The sequence below is a fragment of the Raphanus sativus genome, chromosome 8 (assembly GCF_000801105.2).
Source record: "Raphanus sativus cultivar WK10039 chromosome 8, ASM80110v3, whole genome shotgun sequence".
NCBI classification, from domain to species: Eukaryota; Viridiplantae; Streptophyta; class Magnoliopsida; order Brassicales; family Brassicaceae; genus Raphanus; species Raphanus sativus.
The window spans coordinates 4,454,744-4,468,589 of NC_079518.1; the positions used below are offsets into that span (position 1 = coordinate 4,454,744).

Consider the following 13,846-nt stretch of genomic DNA (forward strand, 5'->3'; position numbering starts at 1 on the left):
CTTGGAGGATGAAGGCAAAGAAGCAACCTGGCTCTCTAAAGCTTTGACGTGAGAGGCAAGTTGCATGTACTTGTTGTTGAGGTCAGAATAAGTTCCATCAATCTTGGCATGAACAGCCTTGAACTCATCTCCAATGTCCTTAGCAAATTTTCCTTGAGCTTCTAGGATTTGTTTGAACATAGATTCCGTGGTTGAATTTGGAACTTGAGCTTGAGAAGAGCTTCCTCTAGCTTGAGTAGGCTGGTTGCTTTGATAACCACCTTGTTGGTTGTTGTAGAGGGGCTTTTGCTGGTAGTTGTTTTGGTATTGAAAGTTGGGCTCTTTCCTATACCAAGTTCCATTGTTGTTGATAAAGCACACCTCTTCATGTCCTTCCAAACCATCAATCTTCTTGATCTCAGCAACCTGCTTTTGTTGCTGTTCCCCAACTGATTTCATCTGATCCAGCTTAGCTTTGTTGGCAAGAAGTAGGTCCAACTTCTCTTCCAAAGACTTGAGCTCTTTCTTGGTCTGCTGATCATCACTTCTGTTGACTCTATCATGATCCTCACTGTATACTGAGTCACTCTTGGCCATGTTCTCTATCAGCTCCTCTGCATCCACCTCGTTTCTGCCCAAGAAGAATCCATTGCTGGCTGTATCAAGTCTGTTTCTACACTGTGGTATAGCTCCCCTGTAGAAGGTACTCAACAAGCTTTCTTTGGAGAAGCCATGGTGTGGGCAATGAGCTTGGTAGCCTTTGAACCTCTCCCATGCTTCACTGAAACTTTCTAAGTTCCTCTGCTGAAACCCAGAGATCTCATTCCTGATCTTAGCTGTCCTGGAGATGGAGAAGAACTTGTCTAGAAAGGCTTCCTTGCACTCATCCCAAGTAGTGATAGAGTCGCTTGGGAGAGACTTCTCCCACTGTCTTGCCTTGTCTCCCAGAGAGAAAGGAAAGAGCCTGAGCTTCAAAGCATCTTCTGACACTCCATTGGTCTTGGACAAACCACAGTAGCTATCAAACTTGTCCAAGTGGTCAAAAGGATCTTCAGTAGCAAGACCATGATACTTGTTGTTCTCAATGGTGTTGAGCAGTCCTGACTTGATCTCAAAGTTGTTGTTCTCTACAGCAGGTGCTCTGATTCCCAACATATGACCATGAATGTGAGGGCGATCATAGGTTCCAATAGCGCGAGCTTGGCGCTGTGGGTGTTGTGGTCGAAGGTTGGCAGCTCCTTGACCATTTCCCTCTTGGGCAGCTTCCAAGGGGATCTCTCTATCTTGATTCGGGTTCTGATGGTGAGCCATATCAAAACCCAATCTGTTGAAATGAGCCTGTTGCTCCTCTTCTCTCCTTCTTCTTGTATTCTCTCTTTCCAAAGCCCGGATGTCTGATACCAGAGGAGTGAGGTTTGTAGTCCCTCTACTTCTCAAGTTCATACACCTGAAATGAAAAAGAAAGAGGAAAAAGCAGAGCCAATATCACAATAATAATAAAAATGACTTAGTCTCAAGCAAATGACTAAATCCCAATGTCAAAATCACAATAGAACTTGGCAACGGCGCCAATTTGATAACAGGACTTTTGAAGAGTCCCTAACCAAATGTTGTAGTGTAAAAGATTGTCGAACCAATCCTAAGTGATTCTAAAGCAAAGGGAATGCAAGACCATGCTTAATCTAAGTGCAATCAGGTTTTCAATGATGATATGAACTAGAACTATGCTAAAGTGCAATAAAGAAACAAGCTTTCAATCAATCTTGGACAATAGGACTCATGGGGCTAGGCATTTGACTTTAAGTGATTAAGATCCAATCTAAGGATGGCAAACTTTCAATCAATAACTTCCTTAAGTCTAGAACACTGAAATAAGCAAGCTCTATGGTCAAGAAGAATGCTCATTTGCTTTAATCAACTAGACACCAAAGGTCTTTGAGCCTAAAAGATCTAAGCAATCATTAAGGATGAGTCTACTAACTATCTAAACTCCCTTAACACAATGGTCTTTGTGTAAGGTAAGTTTAGAGCAAGCTCTACTTGGTTCAGACATTTCATCAAACACCTTGTGGGTGGGAAATGTCTAGAGCTCTAGAATAAAGAGGCCAACATTAATCTAGCATTAAGAGAAGTAGACAAGCAAGGAAACAAGAGATCTAACACTAAACACCCTTAGATCTTCACTTAATCACTCTAATCACCCTAGCCCATGAATCCAAAAGGTAACTACTCACTAATAGACATGAATAACCCAAAACCCATGGATGATTGAAGGTTAATCATGCTTAGTGGTCAAGATTGATTAATAATCACAAGAGATAGAGATGAAAAGAAGCTCAAGATTAAGTCTTTCACCAAAATAGCTAATGTGATTACAATGAAAACAAGATATCCCTCAAAATTAGGTCTAAAGGGTATTTATAGAAGTCTAAAAACGAGTTGGGTCAACCCAACAAACCTGGGTCAACCCAATTAAAAAAACAGTCTTTTTCGCCCGTAGCGACCTTGCATCCCGCTACAGTGGTCGCTACGTACGCTCGGGAGCCCTCCTAGCGACATGCTCTGGTCGCTACGGCTCTGGTCGCTACAGGGTTGATATGCCTCCAGTAGATTGATCATAACTCCTTCAATACAGATCCAAATGACTTGAAACCACCTCCATTAGAAAGCTAACTCAATTTACTTTGTCTTCCCAAAATTTGAGCTTCAAAAGATATCTTTAAGGCCTTCATCCATGTTCATCTTTCACCCTTTTGACTCAAAACCCCTCAAATGTCTCCAAAGTCACCAACAAGCATCTCCAATATCTGATAGAGACAAATGTAATGCAATGCAACCTAAATGCACTCTAAATGCATGCAAAGGAACAATATAAGGACTAGAATGAAGCTTAAAAACATGTAAATACACAAGATATCAATTAATAACATAAATTAAATTAAATTTTAAATGTGAAATATTATTATTTTAAAAATAAATGTATTTTTTAAAAAATATAAATTTATTTTTGGTTATAAAATAATTTTGAATATTATTAAATAAATAAATAAAATATAAATTTATTTTTGGATATATATTAATATATAAAAGAGATATAATTAATTTATTTTATTTACTAATTTCAAAAATTATGTTTATACCGAAAATTTTGTTTAAAAAATAAAATTTACAATTAAAATATCTATTTAAAAAAATATATTTCGCATTTAAAATATAATGTGAAATACTATTTTAAAAAAATATTTATATTGTAAATTTATTTTAAATGTGAAATACTATTTTTAAAAAATATTTATATTGTAAATTTATTTTAGAAATGAAACTTAATTTTCTAGATATAAAAATTATTTTATAATATTATTAAATCAAATAAATGAACTAATTATTTGAACCAAAAAAAAGAACTAATTATATTTATTTCATAAATATATAAATTGTAAATGCAAATGCTCTTCCAAAAACTTCATATGAAAACATTTGCTAGAGAGCATTTAGAAAGCATTAGTATTTAGTAAATATTTTTTAAATGTTTTTGTAACAAATATTGATTGGATAATGTAGAGTTTAATGTTAATACTAATGTTCTACCAATGAAGGCCTCAGTAAAACGTTTGGATCATGAAAAAAGTTTCCGATTACTTTTGAATTGTTGATTCCAAAAGAAAGGTGAAAGTATTGAAACTTTTAAATCACGAGAGGAGACAAACCTTAGAAGAGACCAAATAAGTCGTTTGTTATAAAAGGCACATTCACGATAATAATAGTTTACAAAGCATTTGACGAAGACTTTTTTGTCCCTTGATTCTTTCCTACATGTGACTCGAGTAAATTATTCATTCATGTATCCAACCTTCACTGCTCTTTTTCCATTTTTTTTCTTCTTTTCTCGGCAAATCAAAGCAGAAATTTAGTCAAAAAAAAAAAAAATCAAAGCAGAATTTATACTAAAGGAAACATGTCAATACAAGCCCATTTCTTTTCTTTTACTTCAACGTTAAAATACCATCATGCATTCTCATTACTAGATCGTTCATCATGCATAAGGCATATTCTCTGACTGATTCCAATGACGTTTTCTTTGGTTTATAAACCAATTGTTGATCTGTTTTTGGTCTAACCCCGTTGCATCAGCCAATGCTATCTTATCACCTTCCTGTACACATCCACATGATATATATCATCACTCATGTTAAATATATAGTTGTAACCGTGGTTAGCTCAATGTAACATAAAAGTGTGTTTTTGGCTTACAGTAGGGTAAGGCCACTTATAGTGAACACTCCACCAATCGAGTAGCGCTTGTCTTGCTTCTCGTGGTAGCTTTCCTTTCTTCTTCTTCTTTGAAAACTCCAGCTTTAGTGAACTTATACCGCTTCCGAATTTGCGAAGCAACCTGTCCTTGAGATCACGGTCTTCGCATATTTGTTTCCCATCCTGTAATATCTCATCGCCTCCACTTAATTCCTCGTCAGATGAAACTGCACCATCCTCTGGCACACGCAAAATGGTCATTCAGTAATTAACTTCTAGACATTCAAATGAACTAAACAAATTTCACATGCACGTAGAGATGAATGGTTTACAGAAAGTTTGTTGACAACTAAAGGACAGTCACTAAAATGAAAATAGTACATTATTTGCAACAATAAAGTTAGAGCCGGCTTAACGGCTAAGTGGCTCAACAAGAAGAGGGCAAAAATGGAAAAGAAACCGCCGCAGTGAATAGTTCACTCCATTGACACTGTGTCAGAAGAGAGGACTTATAGTCTTGTCTCCATGAGGACACATCCCCCACACCGGCCCTACTTCATCATCCAAATGGGACTATGACATGTGATCATTGTGAACCCCCGGAAATAACGCTACGCCTCCCATTTATGTTCTTCTCCCCCACAACACCCAAGTTTTCATTTTCATTCTCTCTTCAATATAAATTTGCACATTTATATATAATGCCCCAACGACTCTACTGACCCACTTACACAAAGCTTCCTGACATCAAACTCAGCCCCAAAAGATGATTCAAGAAACATTGCCTGATTTTATAATAGGTTTGACTGTGTGACAGAACGATATAGTCGGAGAAAGCAACCGTATTTACTTCCGAACTAAATGAGTTCAAGTCAGTCACGCATATAAGATAATGGACTAGCCTAATATGTACACAACATTATAGATCGAAAGTATATAGTATTAAAATATGTAAAAACTATAAAAAATCTCTAAAAAAAGTTATCACATTACTGTCCACAGACATTTTCCGAAGAAGGCAAGTCATGCAATGGGATATGTATGCCACATCAAATTCTTGACATTCAATTCTTGGCAATGGCTAAAGATATAGCCAAAAAGCCAAAGAATTCTACAAAAAGCCCATGGCAATCAGGAACAATCTCATAAATCAAATGCACACATCACCAGAGAAGGCAATATAAATTAAATAATAAACATCTTAAAACATTTAAAACATGAGATGATCACGGTGATGTCAGAAACTATTGAAAGGGGTGCTTAATGTCCATATTGTATACACATATATTGACAAAAAAATAGTTTGCAGTTATATTATCACATTTTCAGCTATGCATTGACTGCTTACGAAATAGGATTTTGACCAAATAAGGGATAACCAAGATCACTTTCAGTGGAGGTTCCCAATTATAATTTCTCACAAAAACAAAAACCAATAAGCAAAGAGAAATACCCTAGGATAACCATAAATATTTTATTAAAGATGTATATATACCTATAGGATTAACTAATCTATATCTTAGATTTTATAGTTAAGGTAGGGTTTTAGGATTGAGGTTTAACTTTTTTTTTAAACAAAAGACAAATCTTAAAATTTGAAAATAAATTTTTTACAAATATTTTGAAAAAATATTTTCAAATTTCAAAAGGAAAATTTAAAAATTCAAAAAAGAATAATAAAAAGTTAGATTTGAAAAAATAAACTATAGAAAAATTATTATTTTAAAAAATATATATTTTTTATTTATTTGTATTTATATATCTAGGGCACACAAATCTTTTACCTATTAAATAAAACATTTTGGTTTTTTTTTCATCTTAAATATTTTTTGTGATAAAAACTTGAAAAATGTCTATTTTAAAGAATTGCATGTATGTTGATATCCCAAACTTTTCTCAAAAAGTATCAAGATATCTCAAAATATTATGGAATATAAATATTGTGTTAGATACCTCAATTGAGATATTTTGGACTGTGTTTCTCATGACTTTGAAATACTGATGTTTGAATACTAAATATCTTCTTATACTATGCTGAAACACTGATGCGTAAATACTAAAAATCCTATGTTGAGACATTTTCAATTAGTAACATGCAAATAACCAGACACGTGCAAGTAGAGTGCGGCAGAGAGACAAAATACGACCCACCAAGGGAACAAAGCAACCCGAGGAAATGACGATCACTACTTATACTATATGCAAAAGAGTTGAGAAAGATAGAGAAGCATAGTCAGTCTAATAGATGATTTGATTGAGGTATAGAGAACCCTATGTATCTTTTTCTACTTTATTAAAAATTTTACCAAACCAAAAACAAAATCTTTTAGGAGAGAAAGGTAAGTGGGGGCAATGGTGGGAGATCACTAGCGGAATCCACGGGAGTCCATGTGACTCTCAAACCTTTTACTTTAAACAAAAAAGGACTCTAATTCGAGCTTATCATGCCGGATAATCCTATTTTCCTATCATGAAAATATTCTACCGTTTTAGATCAAACATGCAAAAACATCTCTGATGCTGCATGCAACAATACTTATGGTAAATCTGTGAAAGTGATTAACACAGAAGAGAAATACTGAAAGGAAACAAAAGAAAAGTCAACAAGAAACGATCTTCTCTCAGCAGTTTTGTGATCTATATATTAGCTGAAACACTAGAATAAGAGTAGTCCACAGAAAGCACGAGACAACATGTTCATAGATAAATAATTCATATTAGCGTCTTAGCGATGTTGTATCACCACCGGAGCTCGCCAAAAGTGGGAAATCAAAATCAATACTGGGGGAACTAAGGATTGGTTGTATTATTAAAGCAGATTAACACAAAGAAACCAAAGCATGTGAGTGATCTAAGAAACTAGTAGATCTCATCTCATGTGAATCCAATCTAACCAGTGTCTTTTTATTAGTTTATGATTCATCCAGGTGCAAAAAAACTCGGCTAAGTAGAAAGAAAAGATGGTTAAAGATCATTAATTAAAAAAGAAAAAAAGATGAGATCATCCAAAAGGCAAGTTGTACTTTGAACAATTTTAAAAGACAACTAATCACAAACATTCGCCCACCATTGACAACCTGCAGTGATCTATTTATCCACCTTTTCCAGCTGATTCTCTACGCAAACCCTCAATTATTTAATAAAAATACGCTGAAATGTTAAATATCAGATTATCAGCAGCTTTTTTTTCATAATAAACAATATTACCAAAGTACAAGTGGAAACTGCATTTTGAGATCTAATGCAATAAGGAAAAACCCTCCAAAGCTGGAAGCCTGGAAAAGTACACTGTTTTATGGAGTTTCATATCTTTACAGCTAATTCTTTCAGGTGGAGTTTCAAACTAATTTATTAACTAAAATCTCTAATGCATTCAGTATTTCCAGTAATGTGATTAATTAAATTTTTATAGCCACAATTCTTCTATTCCTATAGTTAAAAGCGTGGACCATATCAAGCAAGCACACAAAAATGCACTGCTCTAGAGCAGTTCAGTCTAACATAAATCTCTTTTTTTCCCTAGTTCAAAAAATATAAACCTAAAATTCGTATAACTGAGAAACTTAACTCAAATGTTAGTCAAGGCCAACAAGACGCCAAACACTTCAACAAAAGACATGCAGATAAGATCAGACACTTGGCAACGCCACGAATTCCCATGATCAAAAAAATCTCTTTGGGATTTCATACGATTGGAACTTGAACTAGATCAGAGTCGAGCTTCTCGAGAGTTCATTGTGGAGTACTCCAGTCATGTGTATTTTTTTAATAATAGGAGTTTGTGTTCTAAAATGTTTTCTTTTTTTCTCACGACAATAATTGTGCTGAAAATTTAGTTTTCCGAAGTTATCTGTGAGCGAGCGTAAAAGGTGTTTAGTTTATTTTTAACTTTTTAAAGGGTGTTTAATTAGTTGCTAATAAATTTTTCCTTATTGGTTATGAAAATCACCTGAAGCCCTAGAAAAACTGTAATTCCAATAGAAAAACACAGTAAACATACTTTTAATTATGATCTAAACGAGAGGTCAGGCAAAATAAGAACGTGAAAATCAACTAAAATTATTGAAAAAGGGCCATGACTAGGTTTTTCTTTCTGTCGACAGGTTTTCACTGGAAAAAGCAGCAAGTTGGAAAAAAATAAACCAGTACGCAACAAGACTCTGAAACGTCAAAATCAGAATCTCTACCGCAAAAGCTAATAAGTGCTTTCAAGATCATCTTTCTTTAGACCAAAAAAAAGATCATTTTTCTTTCTAACAGGAAAAAAAAATTGTATTGTTAAAAATGTATGATTTCCAAACAGTGAAGAAATTATGGAACTGTGACAAAAAAAAAGAAGAAGAAATTATGAATAAGTCCACGTAATGGTAAAGATTAAATTGAGAGTAAAGTAATGGCACACAACTGTTCCAAGGTAATTAGACCTTGAAGCAGTCAACCACACAACAAAACCCCATGAAGGAGAGTGGCTATGGAGATGAAATGACTTAGTCACTCAAACGACTCCGCAAAACCTAGGGTTTATCTTTTGATATTTCGTTTTCGCACATAAGTAAAGAACCTAGGGTTCTTGAAATGATTAAGCTCCCCACGGGCAGTTAGTATAAATAGAGTATGAATCACACAAAGGTCTGAAACATCACTCAGAAACTAAACACCAAATCGAACCACTGAACTAGTGAGGGAATTACAAACATGACTTACCCGAAAATCCCCTGGCAGACTCCACGCCAGTGCATAGGTTTCGTAGCTGCATCTCGATTTTGTTCAAGAAGGTCGTCGCCTCATCAAACGGCCTCTCGAGGTCCGATTTGTACTTCACCAATATTTCGCAATAGGTTTCCTGGAATCCTACCCAAAGATTTTTCTACGTGTTACAGTAACAAACAAATAAATCAAGAAAGAAAGAAAGAGAGACCATGAATTCATCGAGCTCAGGATCAGCTCCGAAGTAAGACGACGACGGAGAAACGCCTTGCTTGTACACATGGCTCTCCCGTTGAATCTCCTCCAGTAAATAGGCTATCTCCGGCGGAGCTCCGACCTGCGAAGTTTATCAAAATCTCACACCGTTATACTTGAATTGTATTACTCGTGAAAAAACAAGAAATTATCACCAAATATATGTTTTTTCTCCTTTGTCGTTAACCATAAAATTATAAGAACAATGGATAGTACTTTCTTGAATATTCACCAAGAAAGTAAAAGAAGCCTACATTTTTGAGTAACAGATTCAAGAACGATGAAGATGATCAAAGTTTATATAGAGGTGAAACTATAAAAGTCTCTACGAGAGCACAGACAAGAAAGGGAAGAGACAAGAGATACAGAATAATAATCAAAGGAACAGTAAACCGTAACCAAAGATTATTCTCAACCACTGTTTTGTATAAATCACCTTCTGACAATCCATGTAAGCCTGTAGTAACCGTGGATACGCAGGATGACAAGCGATTTTCGCCTTAATGACACCGAGCGATACGTTACCATCGTTTCTTCGGATCCCAGGGGCCATCGATGCAACCCCCGACGACATAGTAGCGGAGGCTGCTACTGAGAATAACTCGTCGGATCCGAAAACATCTGAGACGCGATTGTCTCCAGCAGAGGAGCAAAGCAAGGTTTGGTAGTCCGAAGGAAACATCAGATTATCCGGTAACATCATCATCCCCGCCTTATCTGAGTAGTCACATGTTGGTTGGAAGCCGTACATTCCATCCATCGATGGTGGCCACCTACTCTTCTTTCTTGATTTGTCTCTCTGCAGAAAAGCTAGAGAATCGATGAATGAAACCGCCTTTCCGGTTGTACAATATATTTCTATGGGAGTGTTTTGTTTAGAGAGAGAGAGAGGCAGGAATCATTTTTTCTTTTAGCAATTATATATATAATTATAATAGTAATAATAATTTAATGGAAAATGATATGTGTAATTACAAAAGAGGACAAATGAGCTATAGGGCTCGAGCTTGGGGTCCCATATAGTCTCGAGATAAGGCCTTCCCTACTTATGTGTGAATTTTCCTACCAAAGATTATTGTGCTATGAGCAGAATTTGTGTTTACTTATCATCGAATATAAAAATGTAAAAATATATGAACTTGGAATGCTGAGTTAAGAAAGTAAACAAAATTCTATGGTAAAGTTTTTTTCAAAATGAGTTAAATAATATGAATGAAAATTTCTCTAACAAGTTGTAATTATAAACGCACGATGTAAAACTGCAAAAATAGTCAATATTCAAAATTTACAACTCCATACAACTTTCTTTTATTTTTAAATTTACTTGTTAATATATAAATATCAGTTTTAAACAAAAATATATCATGAAAAAATTAGGATCACTTTGTTTATATAAATAGTGTCATCTAAAATATGAAAAGAATATAAGTTGAACTTTCTGATTCGAGTGGTAAGCTAGATGATAAAGATAAAAACATGTTTTTCTTTCCTGGTTTGAAAGAATTATGAAATTTAGTCCCAAATATCGTAGTTAACATTCTCTATGTTCGTTGCACTTTTTAAGATTAAGAAATTATTGAAAATATATTTATATTTTTAATATTTACATCTATTTAAATAATAGTATTTGAGGGCAATGAATTATTTATAAGATCAATATATTCTATAATTAAATTTAAAATTAAAATATATACGAATTGTATTAAATTTTTAAAATAATAATTTTATGTAACAAAAAATAAATCCAAAATTATTGTGTGGGTTTAATTCAAATTAATACTTTAATATAAACTATCATATACACAAATTCATATTTTTGCGTTGAAGAAATTTTTCATTTTGTACTTGTTGGTGGATTTATCATTACTATAATCGTCAACCTCTACTTCCAAAGATCAAGGTTCATCATTATGAAAAAAAATTTCCTTGAGTATTTCGTCTTTCCTACTTTAATATAGTTGAAGTTGTCTAAGTTTTTAATCCTTTTTTACCTTGTGAATGTGTAAATTGGATATTTTTAACGTCATGATTCGGTGTGACTATTTTTCATCATTCTGATTTTGCCGTGAACCTTGTTTCGACGCATTCAAATTTTACTTTGAATTCACTGTTTTTTATCTTAGAGATTTCTCTACATGTATCCTCCGTGTTGTATTGTCTAATTGTAATGTTCATAAAGTTAAGATAATCTCTTTAATTTCAAAGTGTAATCCGATTATTTAAATTTAATAAAAATAGTGTTCTAAAAATAATATACATATAGTAGCACTAGATAAAGAGATAGAGATCGGGCACTTGTGCTAATAATTAGTATTTTCTCAATTTCACAAAGATTGTCACTTAGATATTTTTACGCATATTAAGAAACTGATTAAAATACATTTATGTTTTCACTAATGATATCTATTTAACCATTATATTCTGCAATTAATATTGAACTGAAAATAAGTATAAATTACATCTATCTTATTAAAATAAAAGTACCTTTTGATTTTGTTTGATAATATGAATAGCAGACTTAAAAAAAATTGATGTTTGGATACAAAGATAACATTTAATTTAATAATCTATCTTATTAAAGTAAAAGTACATTTTGATTTTGTTTGGTAATATGAATAGCAGACTTAAAAAAAATTGATGTTTGAATACAAAGATAACATCTATTTAATAATATGGATTAATGGGCTTACATTTTTTTAAAATTGAAACCAATAATAAAGCTAGCTCTTCTACATTAGTGGGCCTAAATGACTATACTTTTTAATTCCGATATCTTTTCGTAGAGTTTAATAACAACTCAATTAAATTAATTTACCTATTTTTATGGATCGTAAATCTTGGTTTCGTAGAGTTTAATAACAACTGCATTGCCATATCTTTATTTTTCCTAACTATTTTAAAATATTCTCATATATAAAGCTACCAAACTCTACGATAATCTTACAAAACTGTGACTATATAATTGGACCACATTGTTTAATTTGCGATTATAATCCATTCTGATAAGTAAATTATTTATTGGGTTATTGTAATTATTGGTTGTTTTATGATAGATATGTCATTATTAATTTTTACATTTTCTATATTAGAGTTACAGTATCAAATAAACAATGCAAAAAATTATATATACTAAGGTATTAGTATTTTATCGTGTTACAAGTACATTAAATACAATAACAATCATATGATAGCGAAGAACGTGGATTATATTTTATAAAATCCAATAATTCTCAATCGGGTAATAAGTTGATAATATTTTTACAAGTTAAAGTAAACATCCGCCCAGTTGGGTGGGTCAAAATCTAGTTAAAATTGTAAGATAATACTTATTTTGTAACAAAAAAATGGTAAAGTGACACTTAATATGAAAACAAAAGGAGTAATAGTTTTTCTAAATTCGACTTTTTTATAGAAAATATTTTAGTAGTGTTAATTAGTAATTGTTTAGTAGTGTTAATTAGTACTCTCTCCGTTTCTGAAAGTAAGATTTTCTAGATTTGATTCTTGTTCCACAAAGATAGATTTTCTATATTTTTAAAGTACTTTGTATACTTTTGAGAAACATTAATTGTGAATATTTGAATTGATTAAATTTGATTGGTGGATAATTATTGGAAAGTGTATAGAAAAATAAATAGTAAACTATAATATAAATACTTATTAGATTTTTAATAAACGTGAAAACTCTAGAAAATCTTATTTTCGGGAATGGAGGGAGTAATTGTTTAGTAGTTTAAATTTGTTGATAAATACAAGACAATAATCAATTCACAACTAATGACAAAATGGCAATGAATTATAAACACCTAGCGAGTAACATATACTCCATTGATGAGTCATTCATACCAAATGTGCAGAGCATATGGCTATAAATATAGGGATATAAGAGCATCCCCGTTGAGAGTTCAATAGGAGAGGTTCACACGGTTTTCGGAAAAAAAAATATTAAAATATTACATAGAAGGTGAACTTGTCTCTTGGAGGATCACTGCAGTGAACCTGGATCGTCACTGTAGTGCAGACCCCACGACACGTGGCGGCCCGCAATTGGTCCGATTATTTTTTTTTTAAAATAAAAAGTCAAATGAAAAAAAATATATTAAAATAATAAAAAATAGGGGTTCATAGAGTTTCATTGATGGAGATGCTCTAAGGGCATGTCCATCAAAAACTCAAGGGAGAGGATCACACGAATCCCAAAAAAAAGAATTATTATAATAAGTAACATTATTGAACTCAACTCGCCTCACTTCTTCGGGATGAACCCGTATCATAATTATTTTGCAGGCTCCACGCCACGTGGCAGTCCGTTATTGGTCAGATTTTTTTTAAAAGAAAAAATCAAATGAAAAAAAAAATTTAAAAAAATAATAAAAATTTGATTTTGTGAACTCCACTCCCGGTTCTTTGATGCGGATGGTCTAAGGGTATGCTTAGCCACAGTGGATAGGGATAAAATGTAGATTGCACGACCTCCAGGGGCGAAGCTACTAAGGATAGAAGGGGTGCACATGCACCCATAATATTTTCAAAAAAATAGTGTGTTGATCAGCCTAATTTCATATATCAATATTTGTCATTGGTAAATTTACACTGTGTGCACCCACTTAAAAATCAATCTGGATTCGCTACTGACGACCTCCAATGTTGGATA

At 33.1% G+C, this 13,846-nt stretch overlaps 1 protein-coding gene and 1 non-coding gene across 2 annotated transcripts; one reads left to right on the forward strand and one right to left on the reverse strand.

Moving 5' to 3' along the window:
• The first annotated feature begins 706 nt into the window (after positions 1-706).
• Positions 707-813, forward strand: LOC130499331 (small nucleolar RNA R71). The gene has a single exon (XR_008938209.1). It is a non-coding gene; the product is annotated as a small nucleolar RNA R71 (small nucleolar RNA).
• Positions 814-3,821: 3,008 nt separating this feature from the next.
• LOC108822917 (homeobox protein knotted-1-like 6) lies at positions 3,822-10,098 on the reverse strand. The gene is made up of 5 exons (XM_056993100.1): positions 9,629-10,098; positions 9,149-9,274; positions 8,935-9,073; positions 4,231-4,469; positions 3,822-4,132 (listed from the first exon to the last, which is right to left on the reverse strand). The coding sequence occupies exons 1-5, from the start codon at positions 9,950-9,952 to the stop codon at positions 4,013-4,015; spliced, it is 948 nt and encodes a 315-aa protein (XP_056849080.1). The 5' UTR covers positions 9,953-10,098; the 3' UTR covers positions 3,822-4,012.
• Between the last annotated feature and the right edge of the window lie 3,748 nt (positions 10,099-13,846).